The following is a 26,925-nucleotide window of genomic DNA, read 5'->3' as shown; positions in this document are numbered from 1 at the left end:
AAAAAAATTTTAAAAGACACAGAGGCAGATATTATTTACTCACTTATTTATGGCCTACTCAAGAAAGGCCACAGCTGAATGAATTTATTCCAGTTCTTTACTGCCAGCTCGAGGACACATAACAAGTTCTGAGAAAATGTAGAGGAGAAAAATCATTTTCTTCAATGCCTTAGCTAAGTTCTCTCCTAGAATTTATCACAACCCTGGCAAAAATAGAGAACCTTTCATTCCAAATGAGTGTATGCTTCCCTTTAGATTCCTAAGAAACATTAATTGTTGGTTAGAAAGCTGTCACTTTGGGCTTAAGCAATAAATTCCTTGGTTTTATTTAAATTGTTTTAGTGACCTCTTTTTGTAGTCGATTGAATTGGCCAAGAGTTGTTTGTTCAGTCATTAAGGCCTATACTAGTCTGTTCTTGCACTGCTATAAAAATATTCCTTAGTCTAGGTAATTGATAAAGAGGTTTAATTGGCTCACAGTTCTTCAGGCTTTACAGGAAGCATGGTACTGGCATCAGCTTAGCTTCTAGAGAGGCCTCAGGAAGCTTACAATCATGAGAGAAGGCAAAGGGGGAGCAGGCACATCACACGGCAAAAGCCCGAGCAAGAGAGAGATAGACAGAGAGAAACAGAGTGAGAGGAAAGAGAGAGTGGCGAGACGGGGGGAGTGCTACACACTTTTAAATGACCAGCTCTCTCAAGAACTCACTATCATGAAAATAGCACCAAGCCATGAGGGATCCATCCCCCAGGATTCAAACACCTCCCACCAGGCCCCACCTCCAGCACTGGAGATTCCAGTTTGACATGAGATAGATATGGGTGGGGACAAATATCCAAATTATATCAAGGCCCAAATCAGAATTCCTGCCTTCATGCAGCTAAAGAGTATTAAAACTCTCCCATCAGTCTCAGGGGCTCATACGACCATGATTCTGAAACATGGGAAGTGTCTGCCTGTGGTTTTCGCGAGCGCTGATGAAAGCATTTGAGAATATCAGAAGAAGGAAAACTGTGTTTAGAAAAAGCATCATCCTCTTCAGTTCATTATACCATATGATACCCTAAAGATCACCACACTAAATGCTAGACTAACATTTTTTCAATGATTCTCCTGCTATACACACAAACTCTGTTTTGATATTCCAGGATGTTTTTTGTCATGGTGAAGTTTTCTGCTAAACAGAGCATTTAAAACTTCAAACTGTACAATGCTATTCATTTTACAAAGCAACAATGGCCAAATTGTTTTTAATAGCCAACAGGCAAACTATTAGTGAAATCTTAGGAAGTGGGGAAAAACCCCAATTCACACTAACTCCTTCTATAGATCAACTAGTTCAAAATTACATAAATGTCTGCACAATTGACCCAGCTCACAGCTTCACTGTAAACATTAGCCCAAGGTCATAAAAATGAATGGTCGACTGTGAGAAATCATGGGGTTCCTTTCCATGGCTTTCCTCATGGCATTTTTAATCTCTTTGTTCCTAAAACTGTAGATGATGGGATTCACCACAGGGATCACCAAGGCATAGAATATGGACACCACCTTGTCCCTGTTTAGGGAGTAGCTAGAACTGGGTCGCATGTACATGAAGAATCCAGAACCATATAAGAGGGTCACAGCAGTTAGGTGAGAGGCACAAGTGCTGAAGGCCTTGGTCCTACCTGTAGCTGAGCTGATCTTCAGAACAGCGGCAACAATGTAACCATAGGAGATGAGGACCACTAGCACAGACACTATTCCAACAACAACACCCACTATGAAGGTCACCACCTGGCTGGTGAAGGTATCAGAGCAGGACAGAGCCAGAACTGGAGGGAGGTCACAGAAAAAGTGGTTGATCATATTGGGCCCACAGAAATCATGCCGATAGGCAGAGTATGTTTCAATGAAAGAACTAAGGAATCCACCCACATAGGCACCAACCACCATCTTTAAACAAAGTGTATGGGTTATGAGGACTGTGTAAAGCAAGGGGTTGCAGATTGCAGCATACCGGTCATAAGCCATAGCTGCCAGGAGAAAGCACTCAGTCAGCCCCATCCCACAGAACACAAAGTACTGAGTGGCACAGCCAACAAAGGAAATGGTTTTCTGCTCTGTGATGATGTCAGAGAGCATCTTGGGGGCAGTGGAGGACACATAGCAGATGTCCAGGAAGGACAGGTTACTGAGGAAGAAGTACATGGGTGTGTGCAGGTGAGAGTCCATCCTGATGAGGGCGATGAGGCTTAGGTTCCAGGCCAACGTCAGGAGGTAGAGCCCCAGAAATAACACGAACAGGAAAATCTTCATTTGAGGATGGTCTGAAAGTCCCAGGAGGATGAATTTTGTCACAATTGTGTTGTTCCTTCCTGCAGCCATAGGCCTGCTTCCTGCGTAAAGGAAAGAAGAATCTCGTGGTTAGTTAGATTTTGTTTGTTATTATAAGACTTGGTATTTCCTGGAAGATCATGCAAACAGTCAGCACCCAGTAAAACAACACCTAGTTAAAGCCCAGCCACCTTCTAGGCCAAGACTTTTCAGAGGAGGTCAGCCTAGACAAATCCATATGCTCTATGCTTGTTGACCAAAAGAGAATCCATCTAACAATAAAGTAGAAACTGACTGGAAGTTGGAAGCCTGAGTTTTGTCTTCAGCTCCATTCATAAACCTGCTGGGGCTTTGAAAAGGTCACTCCTCCAGATTCTCATTTTCCCAAATGGGAAATGAGAGGGTTGAATCAGATGAGTTTGAAGTGCTGCTTTGAACTTGGGCTCCCTGTGGCTTTTTTAGTCTTTCTGACTTGAAAATAAAGTATAAATAAATAAAGTAAAATAAAGTTAGGCATTTTGTGTGTTATAGATCTTTAGTATAATAGCTCAAAAGAAGGGAACTGAATACAATGGGCTATAACTTTTGATATGTTCCATTTTGGGGGAGGAAATGCAGGCAACAGTCTAACAATCTATTCTAGGTAGTAAAACTAAGTGGGGAAAAAAGTGTGTGTGTGTGTGTGTGTACATATTTGTGTGTATATGTATATTTGTGTATGTATGTTATATGTATGTATGCAGGGATAATTGTATATATGTATATGTTTGTGCATACATATATATATACACACACACAGCATGCTTAAGACCAGAAAGTTTATTCTAATTATGTATGTTTTAATACAAGTCATTGCACAAAATTCATAGAATGATCAAAATTTGGACTAGCACAGTCAGCGCAATTATAGGAAAGAAGGGATATGAACATGTCTCCATGAAAGGGAAGAGGGAGCAGTACCTAAGCTGACTGAGATGGGCTGAGCGTGCTGGTCAAGAACCAACAGCAATCAATATTTCCTGGGCAAGAAAAGCAGCAGGGAGGAGAAGGTTTATTCAGTATTTAAAGACAGTGATAAGCAAGGGACAACTTTGATGTGATCAGGCCAAATCAGATGATCACTATGAAGATAAGAGATAAGCCCATATATATCTGGCAGTTAAGAAACACAGACTGGCACTGATGTAAGATCAAAATGAAGAAAACAGGCTGGGTGCAGTGGCTCACTCATGTGATCCCAGGACTTTGGGAGGTGGAGGCAGCCCAATTGCTTTAGCTTAGGAATTTGAAACCAACCTGGGCAACATGGCAAAACCCCGTCTCTACTAAAAATACAAAAATTACCTGGGCTTGGTGGCATGGCAGTCCCAACTACTTGGGAGGCTGAGGCAGGAGAATCACTTGAACCCGGGAGGTGGAGTTTGCAGTGAGCCAAGATCGCACCACTGCACTCCAGCCTGGTGACAGAGCGAGAGTCCATCTAAAAAAAAGAAAAAAATAGCGGGGTGTGGTGCCACATGCCTCTAGTCCCAGCTATTTGGGAGGCTGAGGTGGGGGTATCATTTGAACCCAGGAGGTTTAGGCTTCACTGAGCTGTGATGGCACCACTGCACTCAAGCCTGGATGACAGAGTGAGACTCTGTCTCAAAAAAAAGAAAATTGTTTTTAAAAAATTAGGAAATAACAAATGGGTATAAAGAGGCAGAAGTGCCCAGAGAAAGACTCAGTGGTGAAATTAACGTTGCTGTATTTTGCCATTTGTATGGAATTTGTTTGCCCATGCATGTTTGCACCCAATGGTAACTGTGGTTCTCTGTCATTAGTCATATTAAAAACTGCCCCTAGTTTTGTGTTTTTTACAAATTTCTAATCTCGCAAGTCACTGGTCAAGCAGTCAAAACCAAGAAGAGCCTAGCTTGCTCTTCACTAAAACATCAATCTATTTAATCTTATCAAAAAGGAAGAAAGATGAATTTGGTATCTCTTAGCTTGGTGAAATCTTCCCTGCCAGAATGTCGGTTACTCAAAGGCAGGCAGGGAGTTTTGTCCATTTGGTTTACTAATCTATCCTTGTACCTTTCCAATGAGTTCACCTTGCCCACTGCCTAGACAGAGCTCATTTATCAAGACAGAGGAATTGCAATGGAGAAAGAGTAATTCATATAGAGCCGGTAGACTGGCGTTTCATTATTACTCTAATTAGCCTTCCCAAGCATTCAGGGATCAGTGTTTTTAAAGATAAGTTGTCGAGTAGGGGCTTGGGAAGTGGAGAGTGCTGATTGGTCAAGTTGGAGATGGAATCACAGTGGGTCCAGGTGAGTTTTTCTTGCTGTCTTCTGTTCCTGGGTGGGATGGCAGAACTGGTTGAGCCAGTTCACCGGTCTGGGTGGTGTCAGCTGATCCATCCAGTGCAGGGGCTGCAAACTATCTCAAACACTGACATTAGCTTTTACAATAGTGATGTTATCCCCAGGAGCAATTCGGGAAGGTTCAGACTCTTGGAGTCAGAGGCTGCGTGACCCCTAAACTGTAATTTCTGATCTTGCAGCTAATTTGTTAGTCTTGCAAAGGCAGACTGGTCCCCAGGCAAAAAGAGGGTCTCTTCAGGAAAGGGCTGCTATTAATTTTGTTTCAGAGTCAAATCATAAACTGAATTTCTTTCCAAAGTTACTTCAGCCTATGCCCAAGAATGGAAAAAGATAGCTTAACGGTTAGAAGCAAGATAGAGTCAATTAGGTATAATTTCTCTGACTGTCATATTTCCTGAATTATAATTTTGCAAAGGCGGTTTCATCATGAGTACCAAGAATAGGGCTTGGGAAAGACATAGGCACTCAGTAAATATTTTGTTGAATAAATAGATGTTTTCTACCACTTATCCTCAGAGTTTGGTGGAAGTGTTTGGCCTATGACTTACTTACTATATTTGGCCTGTTATTATTATAATAACAAAACATGTAATATATGATATAATCACAAATAATAATATAATAACAATCATAATATAATAATATAATCAAACACTTATTTAGTACTTATTGTGTGCCAGGTACTGTTCTAAATTCTTGATTTCTATAAACCCATTTAATTCTCCTAATAAACTCAAGAAGTGGCAGTGTTACTCTGCCCCTTTTACAAATAAAAGGTAGAATAGGCTGTAAATTTATAGTTGTGATTTGCTGCTGGATGGATGAAGTGGGAGGGAATGAGCTGGACTTACTGCGTTGCATTGGGCAGAAGGGTCCTACAATCTTGTGCTACAACAGAAGAAACACTGGTTGCTTTGCTGCCGTAACATCTTTTGCAAACCAGGTCATCTGCATTTCCCACTGCTCCAGGTCTGGTTTCTGGTTCCTTCAATTTCTTATGCTTTGGCCTCATGTAAATAGTAAAACATGCTTCTGGAATCCCTGCTCCTTTGTTAACAAGTCTTCCAAATAAATGGCCTGTGGGAGTTCATTATTTTAATGGGCAGGGGTAGCCACATTCTTTCTCCAAGAGGCTGCCCTCTGCCACTCACTCCAGGGTCCAACGTAAAAAGCCCAGCAATCATTAGAGCTAAACATCTCTGAGCACTAATTGTTCCCTGGAGTGGTGGTGAAAGGGGCCAACCACTCATCCTGGGAGCCTCTTTCCATCCCCCTACGCATTCTTCTCTGAGCTTTCCCTGATTTGAGTCCAGGAAGATTCCCTGCTGGGTTAGTAGAGGGCCTTTTGCTTAAGAGAAATTTCATCAGAAGAAAACCACACATAAACATACCAAGACTTATACTGAAATATACTGGTTAAAAACACAGGTTTCTAACTCAGAGAATTGGGTTCAAATTCTGGCTCTGCCCTTTTATCAATATGTTTAATCTCTTAAACGTGTCAACTCCCTCATTTGTAAAACTAGTGTAACAAGAATACCTACCTCAAAAGAGTTGTGATAATTAAATAAACTGTGAATAAGAAAGCGTTAGCACAGTGCCTAACAAACAGAAATCACTCAACAAATGTAAACTAATGATGTCATTAACTCTGTTTCTTGGGTCATGGCCAAAAATGTGTCTTTTCTTTCTATCTTTTTCTTGTGACTTATTTGCATTATGATGAAAATACTTCTTTTCTTTTCTTTTTTTTTTTTTTTTAACGAGGCGGGACAGGATGAAGGGCTTGATGGGGCTCTTCTTTTCTCTTTTTAATATTTTGGGTGTTACTCCCAGCAATGCCACTACCTGGATGTGTCACTGTGGGCAAGTCAATTAACCCCTCCAGCCTGAGTGAATTGGGCTCACTCTCAAAGAACTCATCCAGCCCTGAAAGTCTAATGTTTTAAAACATTGGTTTCCTGTTTTTTGAAATGTTTTCTTCAGGAATAAAGTTTGGAAAAAAGGAGTTAATGTATAAGTTAGCAATCCTCTGTCTCAAAGGAAAAAAAATTAACTGAGAGAAATGTCTCTATATGAAGGAATAATTACTGAGACTCTTGACATACAAGGTAATAGGCTTAATTCAGGGAAGAAATTTAGCAACTAAGATTGTTGAAAGAAAAGGAGGTAAATGGCTTCAAGAATCAACTGTGAACATGAAAAGGCAAGGAAGTTCTTCGTCAAGAGAAACATTCTTATCTAGGGTTGGAGATAAACTATCCTAGGAAATTCTGCTGCTGGGAGAGTAAACCCCAACTAACTATGAAAGAGTTCTGATACTGAGTTAAGATCTGGGGAATTTATTTTTTTTTATTTATTTTTTTTTTTTTTTGAGACGGAGTTTCGCTCTTGATACCCAGGCTGGAGCGCAATGGCGCGATCTCGGCTCACCGCAATCTCCGCCTCCTGGGTTCAGGCAATTCTCCTGCCTCAGCCTCCTGAGTAGCTGGGATTACAGGCACGCGCCACCGTGCCCAGCTAATTTTTTGTATTAGTAGAGACGGGGTTTCACCATGTTGACCAGGATGGTCTCGATCTCTTGACCTCGTGATCCACCCGCCTCGGCCTCCCAAAGTGCTGGGATTACAGGCTTGAGCCACCGCGCCCGGCAAGATCTGGGGAATTTAAAAGGTTAATCTCATAGTCATGATCTATACATTTTTCTAGGATTAGAAAAGGTTGATAAGATTGGGTAGTGATAGATTTCATAGTGATAATGACTACCTACAAAGTAAGATTGAGGATCTTAAGAATAAAAAGCAGTAATGTCTTTTGCAACAATTTGGATGGAGCTGGAGGCCATTATTCTAAGTGAAGTAAGTCGGGAATAGAAAACCAAATACTGTATATTCTTACTTATAAGTAGGAGCTAAGCTATGAGAACACAGAGACATACAGAGTGATATGGACTTTGGGATGTCAAGGGGAAGGGTGGAAGTGGGATGAGGAATAAAAGACTACGTATTGGGTACAGTGTACACTGTTTGGGTGACAGGTATACTAAAATCTCAGAATTCACCACTAACAGAATTCATCCATGTAATCAAAAACCACTTGTACCCCAAAAGCTATTGAAATTTTTTTTAAAAAAGAACAAATTATAAATTAACAATATCTGCATAGGACAGAGAAATGCAGAATGAGGACTCATAATGTATTTATTAACCTAATCTATAAGAAATCTGAGAGTGAGGAAGAAAGTCATCCTACTAAATCCATCTGGATAAAATTCTTTAACTCTTCATGCCCTTACTTTAAAAAAATCTTCATGCCCTTACTTTAAAAAAATCAAATTTGATCAAAATAGCAGAAGTTCAAGTAAACATCAGAAAGTATCAAAACAAATACATTACAGAATAATATGAATATATTTAACATTACTCAAGTGTACACTTAAAAAATAATTAAGGCCAAGCGTAGTGGCTCACGGCTGTAATCCCAGTACTTTGGGAGGCCAAGGCAGGCAGATCACGAGTTCAAGAGATCAAGACCATCCTGGCCAACATGGTGAAACCCTGTCTCTACTAAAAATACAAAAATTAGCTGGGCATGGTGGCGTGCGCCTGTAGTCTCAGATACTCGGGAGGCTGAGGCAGGAGAATTGCTTGAACCTGGGAGGCGGAGATTGCAGTGAGCCAAGATCACGCCACTGCACTCCAGCCTGGAGACAGAGTGAGACACCATCTCAATAATAATAATAATAATTAAGATGATGTGATGGTTAATTTTAGGTGTCAACCAGACTGGATTAAGAGATATCCAGATAGCTGGTAAGGCACTATTTCTGGGTATGTCTGTAAGACAGTGGATGTTTTGAATCAGTGGACTGAGTAAGGAAGATCCGCCCTAATTCAATGTTGGTGGGTAACTTCCAGTCAATTGAGGGCCTGGAAAGAGCAAAAAAGCAGTGGAAAAGTAAATTCCCCCTCTGTCCTCTGAAGCTGAGATACCTTTCTCCCATCCTTTGACATCGTATCTCCAGATCTTCTTTGGAGTCTTGGATTTGCATCAGTAGCCCCTTAGGTTATCAGGCGTTTGGCCTCATATTGAGAGTTACACTATTGGCTTTCTTGGTTTTGGGGCCTTTGGACTTAGACTGAACCATGCTCCTGAAGCAACGATTCTGTGATTCTTCAGCTTGCAGATGTCACATTATGGAACTTCTCAGCCTCCGTAATCTCATGAGCCAATTCTCCTGATAAACCTACTCTCATCTATCCATCTGTTAATATCTATCCATCTACTAAGCTGTCTGTCTGTCTATTAATACATCCTGTTGGTTCTGTCTCTCTAGAGAACCCAAACTAATAAAGATGGTAAATTTTATGTCATATGTTTTTTACCACAATAAAAAAGTATGAAAGCAAATAGCACATAAAGGCAAATAAACTCCACATAGAATTATAAATGTTTAGAATTGGAAGTGCTTTGAGGTTCAACTCAAAATTTATGTTCTTAGGATTCTACACATCTTAGAGTTTGTTTTCTGACAGCGTTTCCTAAAATTTGATTTACTTTTATTTTAGCTTAACATTTTAGCATAGCTATTTTAATGAGTTTACTTGAATCATTTCAAAGACAACCCAGAAAAAAATCCAAACATGGTTAGTAATAAAATATCTTAATTCTCAAATTGGAGTTTGAAAAGTTATCTCGGAGACTGTTTCTTTCACTAACGATTAGTAAAAATTTCAACCTTATATAGATCCAAAGTCTTTTTGCCAGGCATCCCTAACAAACCCACAGTGAAGGTACATTTGAAGATTTCAGAAATCATTAACAATTTATACAAGAAGGAAAGCACAAAGACATCATAGGACCTGAATTCTCATTCCCATTCCACTGTGTCAGATTGGGCTGTTGATCTCTCTTGACCCCTCGCTTGACCTTAATTTTTAAATTCTGAAACCAAAGAGCTAAAATAGAAAATCTCTAAAAACTCAAATAGCATGATTACAGCTAAGATAACTATGTTACTATACCATCATCTGTCAAAACCAAGCGCCTGTTGGTTTTGATCCCTATGGAATGTTGCTGCCACCTACTGGAAGTACGCCTAAATTGTAGGGTCAGTTACAACAGTGATTGATCATCCTCAAACACATTACATGCCGACTGTGTGTGCTCCAAGCACTGTACCATGTGCTTCTCAAGAGCCTGAACTCATTATCATGAAGTTCAACTCTTAGAAATAAAGCAGATCAGAGAGAGGGCAACATGCTGATAATAATAATGTAAATGGTGAATAACAATAATAAGCAAATATATATAGATAAGGGTAATGTAACTGATAATAGGTAAGTCATAAGTTTACATTCATAGTATCATTTTTTAATAAGATTTTTAAATATTTAAAAATAGACGCAATGACGTAACAAGAGAGCAAATGAGAAGAGTAGACACCAGAAGTAAAAATAATTGGTAGTGGGGCCACACGTCATGGGTTGAAATCCATCCTATTGCCAGTGTGTGGTCTGGACGCCTCAGCTGATCTTACATAAGCTTTTCCTTTATCTGTGAAATTGCACCAAATGTATCAACATTGCATGTTTGTGTGAAGAGCATATAATATACAATCTATATGAAAAACATTATATAATCTATTCAAACATGAGGGGTTATCATTTTGATTTTTAAATTGCCCATTTGTCTCAGAAGAAACATCTCCAGCTGTAATATTCTGCTAATTATTTTATTAGAAATAGCATGATAATCTATATTATTATTGTCCCTGGCTAACAATATGATTTTATTAAATACCAGCTGGCTATGTGTTTTCATTAAAATGTCATCTAAGTTGGATATGATTTCTAAAAACTTTCATTTATAGCCAATCTTGACACAGTATTTTTTTTTTTTTTTTTTTTTTTTTGAGACGGAGTTTCGCTCTTGTTACCCAGGCTGGAGTGCAATGGCGCAATCTCGGTTCACCGCAACCTCCACCTCCTGGGTTCAGGCAATTCTCCTGCCTCAGCCTCCTGAGTAGCTGGGATTATAGGCACGCGCCACCGTGCCCAGCTAATTTTTTGTATTTTTTTAGTAGAGACGGGGTTTCACCATGTTGACGAGGATGGTCTCGATCTCTTGACCTCGTGATCCACCCGCCTCAGCCTCCCAAAGTGCTGGGATTACAGGCTTGAGCCACCGCGCCCGGCCCACAGTATTTTTTAATATGCAATTACCCTATCTATTAGGGTCATTTTTATTATTCATGTACTTAACATTATAATGGCCTTAATTATTTGTAAATAATGTAGATTTTATGTTCCTGAATAACAATTGAAAATATTAAACTCTCTTGAAATTCCCAGGTAAGACTTAAACTAAAAAATTAATCTTCAGGAAATTTTAAGTATTAATTCCAAATAAAATGAAAATATGCTTAATCATTTTACCTATTAGGGTCATTTTTATTATTCATGTACTTAACATTATAATGGCCCTAATTATTTGTAAATAATGTAGATTTTATGTTCCTGAATAACAATTGAAAATATTAAACTCTCTTGAAATTCCCAGGTAAGACTTAAACTAAAAAATTAATCTTCAGGAAATTTTAAGTATTAATTCCAAATAAAATGAAAATATGCTTAATCATTGATATAATGAGAGTTGCAGTGAAGATTTAAAATAATGTTAATGCAAAAAATAAAGCACAATTTTTTCTACTTATCAAGGTATCTGAGGACCCATATAAATTGACGACATCATGAGTGTAAATTTTCCAAGAAAGCTTTGAGCATTGCTCTGACTAAACATCCATTGAAACGAATTTCCCTCAGGAACTCTCAAAGGAAGCATCCCAAAAGAAAAGAATCACAAGGTACTCATCTACTTTCAGAACAATGACCTGACCTCAGAAGAGAAAGGAGATTCTGGAAAGAACCAGTTTTCTATCACTTAAATTATCCTTCAGCCCAGCCCAAAAACATTCCTGAGTCCTGGCCCAAAGGGACTGGGGAAAGAATGCTTGTAAAAAGAAAGAGTATTGAAGTGGGAGTAGTATTGATGCCAGCAGTTTTGGGCAGCATCAGGGTATGACGCTCTCAATGCAGATATCTGTCTTCAATGCCAGCATCTCAGCATCTCAGCCGTGAGACACTGTTGTGCACTAGAGCTAGTGACATGGTAGATATCTGCAGGAAGTACCATCCTGATCCATAACAGAAAAAAGGGAAAACAATAGATAACACAATAGTAGATTATTATACGAAGAGTACGTGAGACGCTCCTGATGGCTTCCAGAACTAGGAGGAATTTTGAGGACTATGTGGATATAGTAGGAATTCAAAGGAATCCGGGGTAGTAAGACACCCTGGAAACTTTGTCTTGATAACTGTTTTCGTGATCATGTTTTAGTCTTACAGCTGATATGGGCAAGAACAGTGGTTATACATAGCATTATTAACTTAAACTCCAAGATAAGAGGAAATAGCTGAGGTAAAATGTGTAGAGGATGAAAAATAGACCACAGACAAGATTTCAAGGAATATTCCTGCATATAAGGGTATAAAGGGAGAGAGAGTCTTTGAAGATTATAATTAGCCTACCATCTCTCATGTCCATTCTGTTGTCCCAACACACACGCACGCACACACACACACACACACACACACACCGTATTTTCACCTAGAGTTATGAGAGCTGAAGGCAAAACATAATAAGCAAATGCAGCTCGTGACTCCTCCTTGGTACCAGAATAACAACTGGCTATATCTTTATTGAACTGCCTCCCATGGCTACCTTGGCTTTTAGAATTGAAAATTCCATCTGCTTCTGCTTTAGGATTACACTCCTGAAGATTGACTGTGTAGCTCTTGTTCTGTTATCTCTCTTAGAATTCGATTGTTTGGGAATTACCTTCTCTCAAATCCAACTACCTGGTTAGGGATATACTTTATATGCATATTTCCAAGTTGGATTTATCCCCAAAAATATGTGAGTCTGGTTCGACATTTTAAAATCAATGAATCCCTCTTTATCGATAAAGTGAAAATCAAGAAGAAAAAGTATAAAAATCAATCAATTCAATATATATCTTTTACGAAATGCAATATTCATTTATAATAAAGGCTCTTGGCAAACTAGGACTAGAAAGAACATCTGCAACCTGATATAGTTCATAGGTCAATAACAAAAATACCCTACAACTATTATTATACTTAGTAATAAAAGACTAAATGTCTTTCTCCTAAGATCAGGAAAAAAGCATTGATGTTTGTTCTCACCATTCATTTTATACATTCTACTGGAGTTCCTATCAATAAAGCAGGAAAAATAAGTAAAAATTATATAGATTGCAAAGGAAAATATAAAACTCTCTATATACACTGTAATAGTCTGTTTTCACACAGCTATAAAGAACTGCCCGAGACTGGGTAATTTATAAAGAAAAAAGGTTTGACTCACAGTTCTACATGACTGGGGGGGCCTTGTAGGAAACTTACAATCATGGTGGAAGCTGAAGGGGAAGCAAGGACCTTCTTCACATGGCAGCAGGAGAGAGAAGAGTGAGACAGCGCAGCGGGAAGAGCCCCTTATAAAACCATCAGATCTCATGAGAACTCACTCACTATCACGAGAACAGAATGGGGGAAACTGACCCAATGATTCAGTCACCTCCCATCAGGTCTCTCCCTCAACAGTTGGGGATACAATTCAGGATGAGATTTGGGTGGGGACACAAAGCCTAACCATGTCACACACAAAGAATATGATGGTAGAAAATCCTAAAGAATCTGCAGAGTAAGTTCGAGAACTAATAAGTCAGTTAAACAGTGCCCCAATAAACAAATTACAAAAATTAACTGTAGTGAACAATTGGTAATTGAACTAGTAATGAACAATTAGTAATTGAACACTATTCGTAAATAATTGGTAACTGAAATCAAATGTATCATTTACAATACATTTTAAAAGAACATGAAATACTTAGGTATAAACCTAATGAAATAAGTACAAGATCTGTGTGCAGCAAACCTATTAAACACTGATGGAAGAAATCAAATTTCCAAATATACAGAGATATATACCATGTGTATGGATTAGAAGACTCAATGTAGTGCCATAATAAATATCAATTCCCCCAAAATAGATCGCTTTATTCAATACATTTTAAATCAAATATCAACAGGAATTTCTGTAGATATTTTCAAATTGATTCTAAAATTTGTATGTTGATGCTGATCACTTTGAAAAAATAAAAATAATAAAATAAAATATTTATGGAAAGGTAAAGGAACTAGAAGGGCCAAAATAATTTTGATATAGAAGAACAAAGTTGAGTGACTCACATACTTGTTAGAAAACTTACCTATACAGCTACGATAATTTAGAAAGTATAATATTGGGGAAAGAAAAGAATACATAAATCAATGAAACAGAATAGGCAGTTTTGTTCTGAAGAACAGAAATAGACCCACATACTTACAATCAAATGACTTTCATCAATGATGAAAAACAGCTCAAATGAGAAAGAATATACTTTTCCACAAATAGTGCTGGGACAATTAGATGTCATTGTGCCAAAATATGAAATAGTTCATACTTCATACCATACACAAGGAACTAACTCAAAATAAATCATACAAATAAATGTAAAATATAAATTATAAAATGTCTAGAGGAAAACATAGAAAAAAATCATTATGACTTTGCATTATGCAAAGATTTCCTAGATGTTACACCAAAAGCACAACAGACATCGCAAAAAGTGAGGATGTCTGCTCTCAAAAAATATTGTTAATGGGATGAAAAGACAAGTTACAGATTAGAAGAAAATATTTTTAAATCACGTATTTGATAAAGGAATTGTATGTAGCATATATAAAGAACTTTCAAAACTAAGTATTACATTTTATAAATTTTTTAAATGGGCAAAATATTTCAACATATTTTTCAGCAAAATAGATATATGGATGGACATATGATACTCAATGCCATTATTCATTAACAAAATGCAAATTAAAATCAAAACTAAACCCCATTTATATCTATTAGAATGTCAAAAAATAAAAATAAAAAATAAGTAGCTTATAGTAAACATAGCCATTATCTAGAAAACAGTATAGATATTCCTCAAAATACTAAACACAGAACAACCATATGACCCAGCAATCTCACTACTGGGTATATATCCAAGGCTAATGAAATCAATATGTCAAAAAGATCACTGCACTCTCGTATTTACTGCAGCACTATTCACCATAGCCATGATATGGGATCAAGCTGAGTGTCCATCAATGGATGAATGAGTAAAGAAAATATAGTACACATACACCATTCTGCCTTACAAAAGAAGAAAATCTTGTCATTTGCAACAACATGGATAAACCTGGAGGACATCATGGTAAGTGAAATAAGCCTAGCACAGAAAGACAAATATTGCATTCTCTCAGTTATGTGAAATCTAAAATTGAATTCATAGAAGCAGAGAGTAGAAAGATGGTTACCAGGGGCAGGGGTGGGAGGAGCAGGGAGATGTCACTTAAAAGGTGACATCTTTAAGTGACATCCTTAAAAGGTGACAACAAACTTTCAGTTAGGAGAAATAAATTTTGGAGATTTGTTGTACAGCATGGCAACTATAATTAATGATAATGTGTAGTATACTTGAAAATCACTGAAAAAGTAGATTTTAAAATGTTCTCATCAGAAAGGTGAGCCAATGGATATAATTTGTTTGATTTAATCATTCTATGTATACATATAGCAAAACATTATGTTACATACTATAAATATATACAGTTTGTCATTTGTCAATTTAAATAAATAAATAAAGAGACCTAACTCAATAAATAAATACATACATACTTAAGGAATTCATGAATGAATAATTTCTCCCTTATCTATATTTTTCCTTTGAATTCTACTCGGTTTATCCTGGATATCTCTCCATCCTTTTTTTCTCTGCCTGGTTGGATAACTTTCTCTCCCTAAATTAACCATGGAATTGAGATCAATCATCTACTGTTTATTGTAGCTACTTTGAAAAGACTGAAGTTCAATGTTGTCGGCTTAAGGAACAAAAGAATCAAATATTTTACTTTTTCCCCTCCACCTGCAAGCACATGTATTAATTAATGGCTTGCTTTTTGTTAAATGTGTGGCCCAATATTACTTTTTATTTGTATGTAGCTCTCCATAGAATAGAAGTCCTATATCTTTATATTACAGCCTTATATTCCATAGCAGAATAAGTTTTTAAAAATCTTTTAAGAAAAAAAAAAAAAATGCCCCCTTTCTAATATTTCTTTCCTGGAGGAAAATAGTAGGTTTCTGTGGAAAGAAAATGGATTTATGAATTGAGGTATATGATTGGCCATATCAACACATTTATGTGAGTTCCAAAATAAATGCACGTGCCATACATTCATACGCAATGTTTGGTATTACACAGGGTTCAAATATCGGATCAATCCCTTGCTAGCATAAAATTTCAAGCAATTCATTTAGCTTCTCTGAATTTCAGTTTCCTCCTCTGCAAGGGTAATTTGGGGGGACTCAGTGAGTTAACACACATAAGGCACACAGTACAGTGCTCAGGACATGGTAGGAGCTCAGGAAGGTTAAGATCCCATTCTTTCAATATACTTCTGGCCAAATAGGTTCTATTAAGTAATGGGAAAGAGTTAATACATATATGTTTATAGGCAGGCAATCTTGCCCTCTTCTGTGGAGTGGTGTTTATCCTGTCTTATGTTCCGCTGCTATCCTGAGTTTTTTTGTCATGTACTACCAGAAAATACCTTGATTGGCCTTGGAAGAATGGAGGCCCTAGCCACTGGGAATTTAATAAGCATCAGTTTTGGAGCTTTTAGAATTTGTGTTCTAGACAACCCCAGAGAGCAATTAACCGTTAAAGCTGTGAAGTTCAGGTGATACATTCTTCTCTTTCAAAAAGACCCTCAGGGGCAAATGTAAGGAAACATTTCCAAGGAGAGAGGGAAAAAAATCTCTCCCCAATTCACCCAAGCCCAGCTTTGAAATAGTTTCCCAAAATGACACTAAATGCAGATGTTAGCTGATACCAGAAGAGCTGCTTAAAGATCACAACCTCCGTCCTTTCTTTATATATCTTTTTCCTGTTACTCTGCCCCAAAATACACCTTCTATGCACCAAGAGGATATATTGATCCTTAAAAAAAAACCAGCCCCAAGCTCTCTCTAAACTCATTAGCACTTTGGGAATTGGAAGCAGCCACTGAAACCGGATTAAACTCCTTCCAAAGCAGAAGACAGGTATCAACTAAAGGGCAGACAGAGCAGGAGCAACAGGGTAAGTGCAGTCATTCATCTTTTACTCTTTGTCTTTATGCCAGTATTAATCTCACATGATAGAATTCCCAATATCCACAAGCCCATATAGGTAACCAAGAAGTTCTTTGACTTTTAGTTTTTCTCCCTGCACCTCTCAATGCTATTTGCTTTTTCCCCAAATTCAGCCAAATCGTTTTTTGTACTTTTTAAAAACTAGACTTTTTTTTTTTTTTCCGGAACTCACTGAGGTTTTATTTTGGACCAAAAAAAAAAGCAACTGGATTGTTCTGTAGTGGGAGACATGGGCAAGGGGGGTTCCCAGGCAGTAAACTCCCCCGCGGGTGGGCTGAGGGCTAGGGCTCAGCCTCAGGTGGGTCTCGTGTTCCTTGTGCTCCCCTGCACCTGCACGGCGGCCTCCCTCCCTCCCGGGCTCTGAGGCAGCCGCAGGAGGAGCAGGCTGGGAGGGGTTGCCGCAGCTGTCCGTCTTGGCCAGGACGTCAGAGGAGTCGGACACCACCTTCCCATCGCGGGTCTCGATCTTCTTCACAACCGCGACCCTGGTAGAGCTGGTGCGGAGACATTTTTCAGAGCAGTTGTAGAGTCTGCTATATTGCGCAAAGATTTCCTGTTTACCCTTTACTCCTACAAATGCACAGCCTCCTCCAATATCAACATCTCCCACCACAGCGGTACATTGTTACAATCGATGAACCTACGTTGGCACATTATTATCACCCAGAATCCATAGTTTACATTTGGGTTCATTCTTGGTGTTGTACATTCTGTGGGTTTGGACAAATGTATAAAGTCATGTATCCACTGTATAGGATCACCCATAGCTTCACTGCCCTAAAAGCCCTCTGTGCACTGCCTGTTCATCCTTCCCTCTCCCTGATTCCCAGCAACTACTGATCTTTTTACTGTCTCCATAGTTTTGCCTTTTCCAGAATGTCTTATAGGTGGACTCATACAGTACGTAGCCTTTTCAGGTTGATTTCTTTCACTTAGTAATATGCATTTAAGGTTCCTCCACGTCTTTTCTTGGCTTCATAGCTCATTTCTTTTCAGTGCTATTACTTTTCAAGATGTCTGCTGTATACTTTTTTGTTTTCAAGCATTCTCTGCGGTCATTTACGTACTTAACTCGAATGTGAAAAATTTGAATTTACAGATTTTTTTGCCTAAGTTTTTGAAATGTGCATTATTCTTTTCACATTTGAGCTTTCTCCAATTCAAAATTGAAAATCAAGATAATGTGGAAATTTAGGATTTACATTCAATTTTGCTGTCTCAGATAATTCTATGCTCTTGATTTATCAGTTGAACAGTATTCCCAGCACAGTGTTTTATTAATCGATGTATGCTATAAGATGGACTCTGTTGGATATAGTTTGAGTGTTGGTTTCCTCCAAATCTCATGTTGAAATGTAATCCCCATTGCTGGAGGTGGGGCCTGGTAGGAGGTGATTGGACCACAGGGCGGATCCTTCATAAATGGCGTAGTGTTATCCCCTTGGTGATGTGTGAATTCAGGCAACAGCTGGTTGTTTAAAAGAGCCTGGCCCCCTTCTGTTGCTCTCTTTCTCTCTTGTTTCTGCTCTCAACATATGAGACATCTGCTTCCCTTTCACCTTCCACCATGATTATAAGCTACCTTCAGCCCTCACCAGAAGCAGATGCCAACACCATACTTCTAGTACTGTCTGCAGAACTGTGAGCCAATTAACCTCTTTTCTTTATAAAGTTTCCAGCCTCAGGTAGTCCTTTATAGCAATGAAAAATGGCCTAATACACTATTCCATATTGTCTTAAATGGGACATATTACTAAAAGAGAGCTAAAAGAAACACATAATCTCTTCAACTGGCAATCAGTTGACTATTAAATATTCAGTAGCATTTTTTTTAAGTCTTCAGAAAATCATGATGAATTATTGGCTTTATAAATGCATTAACTGTTCACTACAAATTTTGTGAAAAGCAAACCCAGCATACTCTTAGATGCTAAGGTAAAATAAATATGAAACCAGTCTTTTCAAAAACCAAGGTTACTGTAAGGAGGGAAATTTGCTCATCGTGATCATCTGAGTGAGGCATTTAAGAGCCTGATTCTGAAATCACAGCCCAATCTTGGTTCTTCTCTACTGCTCCTGTGACGGGTTTCCTGAAGTGCATTTGAGCCTTGCAACTACCAAGGTGATGAAAAGGGAATGACATTTCTGAAGGAACCTCTATGCCCTTAAACACAGCCACAATTATTAGTAAGTAATCCAAAAAGTAATTTAGAAGGTCTGTAATCCAGACACACTTTACATAGCAGATTTTTCAAACACTGCAAAGACCTCTAAACTCCAAAACCCTCCTTCTCTTTTCTCACTAATGCTGTGAATTATACCATCTGAATCTTAATTCCTGAATTAAAGTCTTGAACTCTTTTGCATTGTCACCTTACATTGGGAGGAACTCCTGATTTCATCAGTCATTTGTACATTCAGATAAAAGAAAGACGTGGAAGAGCAATATCTTGAGGGCACCAGGCACCTGCAGGGGTGAGAGAAACAGCATCATGAAGTGAAGGATGTGCAGCTCAGATCAGGGTCAATGGGGAAATCATGGAACACCTCCAACTCCACAAATTGGCTGAGGTCCTTCTCATCATTTCATATTTTCCTCCATCACCAGCTGTGTCTGTGAAGCTCAAATGAGACAAATTTGGTTATAAAGTTTAACACTTCTTCCAGATACACTTGATGGGAAATGAACAGAGTCATAACTCAACTCTACGAGTACCCATCAATTACCCTGTATCTTCTGTGTGCAAAGGACTGTGCTAGGTCCTTGATTTTACTGTATTACTATCTTCCTGTGACCATCGAGGATAGTGTAGTTCATGAAGATGCTGAAACTAGATCTATGAGTCTAATGAGGTCACTGAACCTCTCAGACTTCCTCTTGAGCTGTGTAAAATAGACCTAGCGTTGATTATACCTGTATCATAGATTAGTAGGGAGTCCAGGCTCAGACCAAACAGTCTCCCCGAGTTTGCTGCAAGAGTGAAGAAAACCTCCTTTCTCTCTCAAGGGAAGAAGCACTTCTTTGTGAGTAGAGTTCTATGCCATAAAACACTCCATACAATCCTTAAGATACCTTTTCTCTAATGTTCTAAAATAAAACTCTACATACGCTTTTCCTTTTGTGTCAATTTGTCCAGCTCCATTTTCTGTTTCCGGGGCTGGGAAATCTCATCCTTAAATACAAAATTTCTCCCTCCTGATGGCAACATTCAAAACAGACTTTGAATTAACCCATGAAACCTCGTATTACTAAGTTCTCAACCTCACTTGTAAACACTTCTTACAAACTTGCATGGTTCATTAGTGCACTTCTTATTCCTCTAACATAAGCATACTTCTACCTATTACATAAGGAGGAAGTGTTTCAAAATTAATGGTCAGTTCTATCAATAATTATTTAAGGAATACTTGCTGCTGATAACAATCACAGTCCCCGTTTATTAAGCAAACATTCTATCTCAAGACCCATCATGAGCCCTTTACACATTATCTTAAGTAATTTTCAAGCTTTGTTAAGAAGTTACTGGTTGTTTTGTTGCTGTTTTAAGACAAAGTGTCCCTTTGTCACCTAGGCTGGAGTGCAGTGGCATGATCACAACTAACTGCAGCCTCAACATCGTGGGCTCAAGCAATCCTCCCACCTCAGCCTCCTGAGTAGCTGGGACCACAGGTGTACGCCCCCATGCCTAATTAATTTTTTCATTTTTATTGTTATTTGTAGAGATGAGGTCTTGCCATGTTGCTTAGGCTGGTCTTGAACTCCTGGCCTCAAGAAATCTCCCGCCTCTGCTTCCCAAAGTGCTGGGATTATAGGCATAAGCCACCGTGCCTGGCCAATTATTCTCATTTTATAAATGAGGAAATTGAAACTCAGAAAGGCTAAATGAGTTGCCCAACATCCCACAGCTGGCAAGTGGCAGAGTCAGAATTAGAACCAGTCTTTTTCTAAAGCCTACCCAGGATCAAACCACTACCCTCTCCCACTCCCCTTTCTTCTAACCTGAATAGCTGCCCCAAATGACCCTGAATCACAACACAGACCTCAGGCCTCTACCTTGCTAAATGGCTGACCTCTCCAGAACGTGTGAGGGCTCCAGCAGAGCTCATTTAGTTTTAGCTCTCAATTTCTGCATGTGGCTCTACATCTGCACTTGATTACGCCAAAGTTTGCTGTGGGTTTTTCTTTTCTTTCCTCAAAGGGTAAAGAACCCTCTCTTGACTCTAGCAAGTTCACAAACCTTTCACAAACAGGTGCAAAACCTTAGAATATAGGATGAAGCTTAAAGTCATACCAACAAGATTATGACTAATGTGATGAATATTTAAAGCTCTGCACAAATGATGGCATGGTGATAGCCAAAAGGAGTTTCACATTCTCCCATTATCCAAATTTGAGAGGTTTAGCACTGAAAAATATGTAGAAGGAACTATTGAGAGGGGAGAAAATGGGCCCCAATTTCAAGGGCATCTGTCTGTGTAAGTTCCAGGAAAAAACATTAAGAAGGTCAATGAGACCTTACTGGCAATGAGTAGATATGGATTGATTTGTGAAAATTGAGGATGTCAAAATAAAGTGGCTCTCCCAAATTGAGCAAGAAAAATTCTGCACAAATGGAGATAGTATCACTTCCCAAATTGTTAAGCTATTGACTTGCAATGATTTCTACAATATATACAAGTTACAAGTTACAAAGGTTTATGTACTATGATACAAGCACCTATGCACATAAACATATACTTGTACATAAAAAGTATACACAAAAACATTGAGTTATTATTTCAAGAGATAGATCATAATGTTCAGTTCTTTTATTAATCAGGAACATGATTTTTTGTTTCAATAGTTCACATTTGTATATTCATCATATTAATCAAGATATCTCACAGTTCTTTAAAAGCCAGTTAAAATAATTTCATTGCCTGGGTTAAGAACTGAAGAAGGATCAAGATATGTTCCAAACCTTTAAGGGTCATTCACCATGGGCCACATAGACCTCTGTCCACATTTTTCCTGGTACTTTCTGTAGTGTTAGGGACCCAGTTTCAGAGACCTGAAGGCAGCAGTTCTCTTCTGATTAATGTGCATTGAGACTCAGTGTGGATGTGTGAGGGACGATGGGAGTCCTTACTGGTGTGGATTTGATAAAATCAAGTCCCTGATCTTGAAAGATCCTTCAAATACAGAAAATTCAAAGAATTTGATTGAGGATACTTTGTAACTTAGGTTTAAAATGACAACAACAGCAACAAGACAGTTGTTATAGAACAGTTACTATGGGTAAGGCATGTTCTAAGAAGATTAGATGATACATGATAATGATGATAGATGATAGATAGATAGACAGATAATTAGACAGATCCTATAACAAACTAGATACTATTATTAGCTCTAATTTTATAGAGAGACAAAGAGAGTTAAGTGACCTGGCCAACATCACACAACGACTAAGTGAGGCTGAGAGTTGAATCCAGGCAGTCTAGATTCAGAGCCCACACTCAGCAATTAAACAGTCAGAAAGCTCAGACTGAGATAAATTTGAAATTTGACCTATATTAGTATCTTTGGACCCAATATTTGACAATTAAGAACATTTTTATATACATGTGACCTAATCCGTTGCATTAAAAACATTCTGATCGGTCATCTGACAACTACGTAGCTAAATCTAGTTCCATTGATCTTTTCCTTCTAATGTTGAAACTTAGGTAAAGTAGGTGAATAGTTACTCCAAAGCATGACCTGACTCACCTGAGGCACACAGAACTGTCCTAATAATTACTCCCTGGTCACTTGTGTGTCAGGCACTTAAATCGGTGAAGTAATTGCTATCATCCAGTTTTAAGGATAAAGAAGTTGAAGTCAGAGATGTTAGCAATCTCACCCAAAGTGACACAACTAGTAAATGGTGGAGGCAGAAGATGAGGAGGCAAGTGACACCAGTTTAAACTTTGGATCCAAAATCCCTAGTTTAAACTCATATCACCTGCCTCCTCAACTTTTGGATTTTGGATCCAAAGTTTAAACTCAGATCAGCTACACTATACTGCCTAAATATTTAAGATGATGACTGCAATTGCCTTCTTTGAGAGAGAGAGAGAGAGAGAGAGAGGCTGAGAAAAAGAGTCTTTGCATAAAGCTATATATAACTTGTAATCCTCTGCCCTCCCTTTCATACATTTTGTAATTATCTCCTAATACCACCTGTAATGTGGACTGTCATTACTATCTCAGGTCTGCATCTTGTCCTTGTGGTCCATGAGAAGCATGTCCATAACCAAGGCCTGGAACAGCTCATCAGTGACCATGTTTATCCTCCTGGGATTCACAGACCATCCAGAACTGCAGGCCCTCCTCTTTGTGACCTTCCTGGGCATCTATCTTACGACCCTGGCCTGGAACCTGGCCCTCATACTTCTGATCAGAGGTAACACCCATCTGCACACACCCATGTACTTCTTCCTAATCAATTTATCTTTCATTGACATCTGCTACTCTTCTGCTGTGGCTCCCAAGATGCTCACTGACTTCTGGGAGCAGAAGACTATATCATTTGTGGGCTGTGCTGCTCAGTTTTTCTTCTTTGTCGGCACGGGTCTGACTGAGTGCCTTCTCTTGACTGCTATGGCATATGACCGATATGCAGCCATCTCCAGCCCCCTTCTCTACACCACCATCATGTCCCAGGGCCTCTGTACACGCATGGTGGTTGGGGCATACGTTGGTGGCTTCCTGAGCTCCCTGATCCAGGCCAGCTCCATATTTAGGCTTCACTTTTGCGGACCCAACGTCATCAACCACTTCTTCTGTGACCTCCCACCAATCCTGGCTCTGTCGTGCTCTGACACCTTCCTCAGTCAAGTGGTGAATTTCCTCGTGGTGGTCGTTGTTGGGGGGACATCATTCCTCCACCTCCTTATCTCCTATGGTTACATAGTGTCTGCCGTCCTGAAGATCCCTTCAGCAGAGGGCCAATGGAAAGCCTTCAGTACGTGTTCCTCGCACCTGATGGTGGTGACTCTGCTGTTTGGGACGGCCCTTTTCATGTACCTGCGACCCAGCTCCAGCTACTCACCAGGCAGGGACAAAGTAGTGTCCGTGTTCTATTCATTGGTGATCCCCATGCTGAATCCTCTCATTTACAGTTTGAGGAACAAAGAGATCAAGAATGCCCTGTGGAAGGTGTTGGTCAAAAAGAAAGTGTTTTCTTAGGTCATGCGTAGAAACTTATTTATCCGAACTGCTGGAGAATTAAACTATCCAAGACCTCACCTCCACCTCTGCCTCAGGCAAGGGAGACATTTGGTGCTCTTATTTGAAAGTGGAGACTGTTCCCTCCAGGTTCCGCTCACTCTTCCTCGTGGTCACTTGTCTACTGACCGTGCCATAGGCCATAGATAGACAAAAAGGAGAAGGAATTTCTTCAGGAAAAAACAAAAACAAATAATAAACAAATAAAAAACAATAAGCGTGCCGGGCGCGGTGGCTCACGCCTGTAATCCCAGCACTTTGGGAGGCCGAGGCGGGTGGATCATGAGGTCAAGAGATCCAGACCATCCTGGTCAACATGGTGAAACCCCATCTCTACTAAAAAAAAATACAAAATATTAGCTGGGCATGGTGGCGCGTGCCTGTAATCCCAGCTACTCAGGAGGCTGAGGCAGGAGAATTGCCTGAACCCAGGAGGCGGAGGTTGCGGTGAGCCGAGATAGCGCCATTGCACGCCAGCCTGGGTAACAAGAGCGAAACTCCGTCTCAAAAAAAATAAATAAATAAAAATAACCTCCCCAGAATAGCCTATTTTCACAATAATCACAATAACTAGCCTTTATTGGGCAGTTAATATGCACCAGACACAAAAGTTATTTAACTAAATACTCATTGCAGTACTAAAATACACATTGCACTATCCCTATGTTACAAAATAAGGAAACAATGTGTCAGCAAGGAAAACTAACTTGCTCAGGGTCACAAAGGAGGGGGCAGTTCTCTGATTTCACACCAAGGTCTTCCTGACTCCAGAGCCCACAGTCTGCCCAAATGCTGCACTCCACATTCAACAAAAAATAGCCCAAAAGTAGTACAAGTACGTAACTCTTGTTACTGGCGTGTGGCAGAATCTGAAAAGATATACTGTGTGTAGTCAAGGTAAATTACAAGAACAAGATGCTTATCCGATCACTCTCTAGAATCTTCCTGTTGAATTCCCATTATAGCTACTGAGTAATTTGCTAAGCAAATGCTGAAAGATATTCCCCTTGGCTACCATTTCTCTCTATCTCAGCTATGTAAGGGCCAGGGAGATTTGAGTCCAACGGTGTCACACCAATTACTCTTCTTTTCTCAGTCTCAGTCCCCTAAACTGCCTACTTAGTCAGTACCTCCTTGACTTTTCTTTAATATTTCACTAAATGTTATATTTTTTTCTTTTTAATTTTATTTTATTTTGTTTTCAGTTCCAGGATACATATTCAGGATGTGCAGGTTTATTACATAGACAAACATGTGCCATGGTGATTTGATGCACCTATCAACCCATCACCTAGATATCAAGCCCCACATGCATTAGCTACTTATCCTGATTCTCTCCCTCCTCCCTGCCCCCTTACAGGCCCCAGTATGTGTTGTTCCCCTCCCTGGGTCCATGTGTTCTCATTGTTTAGCTCTGACTTACAAGTGAGAACATGTGGTATTTGGTTTTCTGTTTCTGTGTTAGTTTGCTAAGGATAATGATTTCCAGCTCTGTCCATGTCCCTGCAAAGAACACCAACTCCTTCCTTTTTATGGCTGCATATATTCCATGGTGTTTATGTACCATATTTTCTTTATCCAGTCTATCATTGATGGGCATTTGAGTTGATTCCATGTCTTTGCTATTATGAATAGTGCTGCAATGAACATACACATGCATGTATCTTTATAATAGAATTATTTATATTCCTTTGGGTATATACCCAGTAATGAGATTGCTGGGTCAAATGATATTTCTGTTTGTAGGTCTTTGAGGACTCACCACACTGTCTTCCACAATGGTTAAACAGTTTACATTCCTACTAACAGTGTAAAAGCATTCCTATTTCTCCATAGCCTCACCAGCATCTGTTGCTTCTTGACTTTCTAATAATTGCCATTCTGACTGGCATGACATGAGATTTCATTGTAATTTTTGATTTGCATTTCTCTAATAATTAGTGATGTTAAGCTTTTTTCATATGTGCGTTGGCCACATAAATGTCTTCTTTTGAGAAGTGTCTGTTCATGTCATTTGCCCACTTTTAGATAGGGTTGTTTGTTTTTGTTTTTTCTTGTAAATTTGTTTAAGTTACCTTTGTCAGATGGATAGATTGTAAAAATTTTCTCCCTTTCTGTGGGTTGTCTGTTCATTCTGATGATAGCTTCTTTTGCAGAATCTCTTTAGTTTAATTAGATCCCATTTGCCAATTTTTGCTTTTGATGCAATTGCTTTATTTAAATTTTAAATCCACCTTGAGTTAATTTTTGTATAAGGTGTAAGGAAGAGGTCCATTTTCAATTTTCTGTATATGGCTAGCCAGTTTTCCCAGCACCATTTATTAAATAGGGAATCCTTTCCCAATGTTTGTGTCAGGTTTGTCAAAGATTAGATGGTTGTAGATATACAGTCTTATTTCTGATATCTCTATATTATTCTGTTGGTCTATGTGTCTGTTTTAGTACCAGTATCATGTTGTTTTAGATACTGTATATAGCCATGTAGTATAGTTTGAAGTTAGGGAGTGTGATGCCTCCAGCTTTGTTCTTTTTGCTTAGGATTGTCTTGGCTATGCTACCTCCTTGATTTTAATCATACCATTCCTTCACCAGTTCAGGACCTGCCTCCACATAGT

The 26,925-nt window shown here is 38.9% G+C and overlaps 2 protein-coding genes across 2 annotated transcripts in view; one reads left to right on the top strand and one right to left on the bottom strand.

Moving 5' to 3' along the window:
• The window catches only part of LOC105730302 (olfactory receptor 5A1), a 181,425-nt gene extending 157,154 nt beyond the window's left edge, over positions 1 to 24,271 (top strand). The window contains exons 3-5 of the mRNA XM_012471401.3: positions 11,409 to 11,554; positions 14,926 to 15,079; positions 23,294 to 24,271. Coding sequence (XP_012326824.2) covers positions 14,981 to 15,079; positions 23,294 to 24,271 — 1,077 coding nt within the window. The 5' untranslated portion in view covers positions 11,409 to 11,554; positions 14,926 to 14,980. The remainder of the gene's footprint in view (positions 1 to 11,408; positions 11,555 to 14,925; positions 15,080 to 23,293) is intronic.
• Positions 1,397 to 2,371, bottom strand: LOC105730311 (olfactory receptor 5A2). The gene has a single exon (XM_012471418.2). It carries the CDS (start codon positions 2,369 to 2,371, stop codon positions 1,397 to 1,399), a length of 975 nt encoding a protein of 324 aa, XP_012326841.1.
• Positions 24,272 to 26,925: the final 2,654 nt, after the last annotated feature.

This window comes from Aotus nancymaae, unplaced genomic scaffold (genome assembly GCF_030222135.1).
Source record: "Aotus nancymaae isolate 86718 unplaced genomic scaffold, 86718_ANA_hifiasm-v0.15.2.pri h1tg000059l, whole genome shotgun sequence".
NCBI lineage: Eukaryota > Metazoa > Chordata > Mammalia > Primates > Aotidae > Aotus > Aotus nancymaae.
Note: the sequence above shows the minus strand (reverse complement) of the source record. Positions and strands in the feature narration are given on the sequence as shown.

Excerpts from the sequence above, each read along its gene's own strand:
- LOC105730311 (XM_012471418.2), bottom strand. The coding sequence starts at position 2,371 with ATGGCTGCAGGAAGGAACAACACAATTGTGACAAAATTCATCCTCCTG.